The following is a 3,112-nucleotide window of genomic DNA, read 5'->3' on the forward strand; positions in this document are numbered from 1 at the left end:
TTTGCCTTTTAAGGTAACCTTTACCATTTCGTTAACTTGTTTGTTGACTGGAAACTTTGTGGAGACATTGTTTAAATTTTACTTTTCTTTATACATTCTAGATTTTAAGCTCCTGGTTGAAATACAGAAGTCAATGATTTTTCTCCCTTTCTGTAGTTTATGACTTCACATGGCTGGTAGTTTCCTTTAATATGCAGAAATATTTTAATTTCATGCAATTTTATTAATTCTTGGTGCGTTCCTGTTCTATTAGTATTGTTGCCTCTACCTATACCTTGTATTTCTAATATTTTCCTCTGAAAGTTTCAGCATTTCTGCTTTTAGAAAAACTTAACGTTAATTTTTTGTGCAAAGTGAGGGGATATCATCCCATTCTTCAAGCGGTTATCCATTGTAAACAAAGTTATTCAGAGTTGCAAGGTCTGATCACTGGTTGACAAGAACCATTCATGAATGAAATGATTGTGTGTACCTGATATTCTTCCTAAGAACTGCTGAGACTCCGTAGAGCACTGACATAGAATCTGAATCCACGTATATCCTTCTGAATCAACACTGGTCATTCCCTGTTTGACTTTATATGTTCTCGTGTTTCCAGATCCTTGTAGAGAAATTACCATTATTACCAATAGTTAATGATCCAAAAACATAGGAGACTCAGTAACACTATAATGGGGACTTGATAATTATTTTACAGCTTTAAGAAAGACAATACTGATTTGTATGGTTTATAGAACATTTTACTTTCCTATAGAATCTGCATTTGCTAATTTTCTCCATATTCTCAGTATCTTTAACTCCTGCTTTTATTTATGTTAATTTGTTTTGATTAATACCCATTTATACAGTATGTAATGATCACTGTAATTGATTTGCATACCCTCATTGTGTTCCTTTAATTGTTGGTGATGTTAAGCCTCACTTTGCTCACATTTTGAACATTTCTGAATTGTTTATAAGAAATATATCCAAGTCATGAACCCATTTCAATTATTTTTTACTTTTTAAGTTTAGATTAAAATATTCTCTGCTCACTTCCTAGATGCTGCCAGTGGCTCACAGCTGTATAGAAATCCACCTGTTGGAGATTCCAAGACTCTGGCCTCTATGGGACACAAACTCAATCACAACACCCCCAAAATACACAATTTAAAAAAGGTAAATCTTAAAGTATTTCAATCACTCATTGTAAATATTCTTTTTGAATATTTTTGTTGTTTTTATTGATGAATATTGAAATCTTCTTGTGAATTTCAAATATAATGGTGTATTTTAAAAATACTTTCTCTGAAAAAATATACATTAATAATTTAGTTTAATTTTTCTTAGTATGTGCTTCTTTTTCTGTGTAGCCCTGAATGTCTTTGAGCTGCTTCTGTAACAAGGTTAGCCACAAATATATAATCACCTATGTATCTGGCTCTTGAGAACTGAAATTAAAGATGCCCACCACCATGTCTAGATAAATCATTAAACTTGCATAAACATTTCCAATTTTTTTTCATCCCATTGATATAACAGTGAATATCTAATTTCTAAGGAAAATATTTTTAAATGCTCCATTTTTCCCTGGGAGAACCATATAAATACAATAAAGTTATGAAGGTTTTATTTAAGCTAATTTCATAAACTGATGTGCAATAACAAAGCATTTACAGAGTCTTTATTCCATGCTAAACTTTACTTTTTTAAAAAATAGGAATGAAAATGCCTTCTGAAAACTTTGCAATGGGGGGTTTTCTCTTCTCTCAGATTACAGTGGGACTGCTTGGCAATTCCTCGATACTACTTTATTATATCATTTTGATAGCTTCTGGAAAGCATTTAATGCCTCGAGATGTGATTATACAGCACATGACTTTTGCCAACTGCTTGTCTATCATGTCAAGGGGTGTTCCACGGGCAATGTCAGATTGTGGATTTGAGAATTTCCTTGATGACGTTGGGTGTAAATTGACAGTGTATACTTATCGAATAGCAAGGGGTATGTCCCTTTATGCGATGTGTCTCTTGAGTTGCTTCCAAGCAATTACAATAAACTCTAGCAACTCCAGGTGTATGAAGCTCAAACACAGAGCCCCCAAGTACGTTGGACCCTTCTGCTCACTTAGCTGGCTTCTGCATCTGCTTCTGAATATCTTGATACCAGTAAGAATATCAGGCCCTAGTTACAGGAAAAATGAGACTTACCAGATGGCTTATGGATACTGCTCGCTATTTTCTCCTTACAATGTGGCAACTGTCCTGTACCTGTCCTTACTGTGCTACTGTGACGGCCTCGGTCTGGGTCTCATGGCCTGCTCAAGCGTCTCCATGGTGAGCCTCCTCTACAGACATAAGAAACAAGTCCGGCATATCCACGGTGCTCAGCGCTCTCTGAAAGTCTCACCTGAAGACAGAGCCACCCAAACTATCCTCATCCTGCTGTGCACATTTGTCATCTCTTACTCATTCTCTTCCATTGTGGTCGTCTTTAGGACTTATTCTAAATACCCAATGGTATGGGGAGTAAGTATATGTACATATCTAGAAATATGCTTTCCCGTATTTTGCCCCTTTGTTCTCATCACCAATATGAAGCCTAGTTCCAGAGCGTTTTTATCCTGTTTTGTCAATTGTCGTGTCCACAAATGTAGAACCTCGGACATCTCTTTATTCTAATGTATTATTATATTTTTATGTGTTTCAGAATGCTAAAACTGAAATTTGAAAATAATATTAAGGTTCCTACTGACTTCTTCATTGTGAGGAATAATCAGTAGTCATACTGTAGGAAATCATTTGATAAACATGCCACTTAATTTTCTTGCCTCACTCACAAAATACATGACAAAGGCAACTCAGAGAAGTCGTTTACCTGACAGTCTGAAGGTAATAATCCATGACCGCAAGATAGATGCAGTCAGGGAAGATGAATTTGTGGGGAAATGAGTATAATGTATGTGGTAACATCGAGGTGGTCAAAGTTAGGAAGTACAAACTTAAATTCCTGTGCACAGTTTATTTTCCTTTGGCTCTTTTTATTAAGACTCTGTGTCACCCAAATCATGGTAGGTTTTCTGCCGTTATTGAACATATCTGAAACACCCTCAGAGTCATATCAACAATGAAT

At 35.4% G+C, this 3,112-nt stretch overlaps 1 protein-coding gene across 1 annotated transcript; it reads left to right on the plus strand.

Moving 5' to 3' along the window:
* The first annotated feature begins 1,683 nt into the window (after positions 1-1,683).
* On the plus strand, positions 1,684-2,661 carry LOC127203078 (vomeronasal type-1 receptor 4-like). The gene has a single exon (XM_051161885.1). It carries the CDS (start codon positions 1,702-1,704, stop codon positions 2,659-2,661), a length of 960 nt encoding a protein of 319 aa, XP_051017842.1. The 5' UTR covers positions 1,684-1,701.
* The last annotated feature ends 451 nt before the right edge of the window (positions 2,662-3,112 follow it).

The sequence above is a fragment of the Acomys russatus genome, chromosome 19, assembly GCF_903995435.1.
Source record: "Acomys russatus chromosome 19, mAcoRus1.1, whole genome shotgun sequence".
Lineage (NCBI taxonomy): Eukaryota > Metazoa > Chordata > Mammalia > Rodentia > Muridae > Acomys > Acomys russatus.

Excerpts from the sequence above, each read along its gene's own strand:
- LOC127203078 (XM_051161885.1), top strand. The coding sequence starts at position 1,702 with ATGAAAATGCCTTCTGAAAACTTTGCAATGGGGGGTTTTCTCTTCTCT.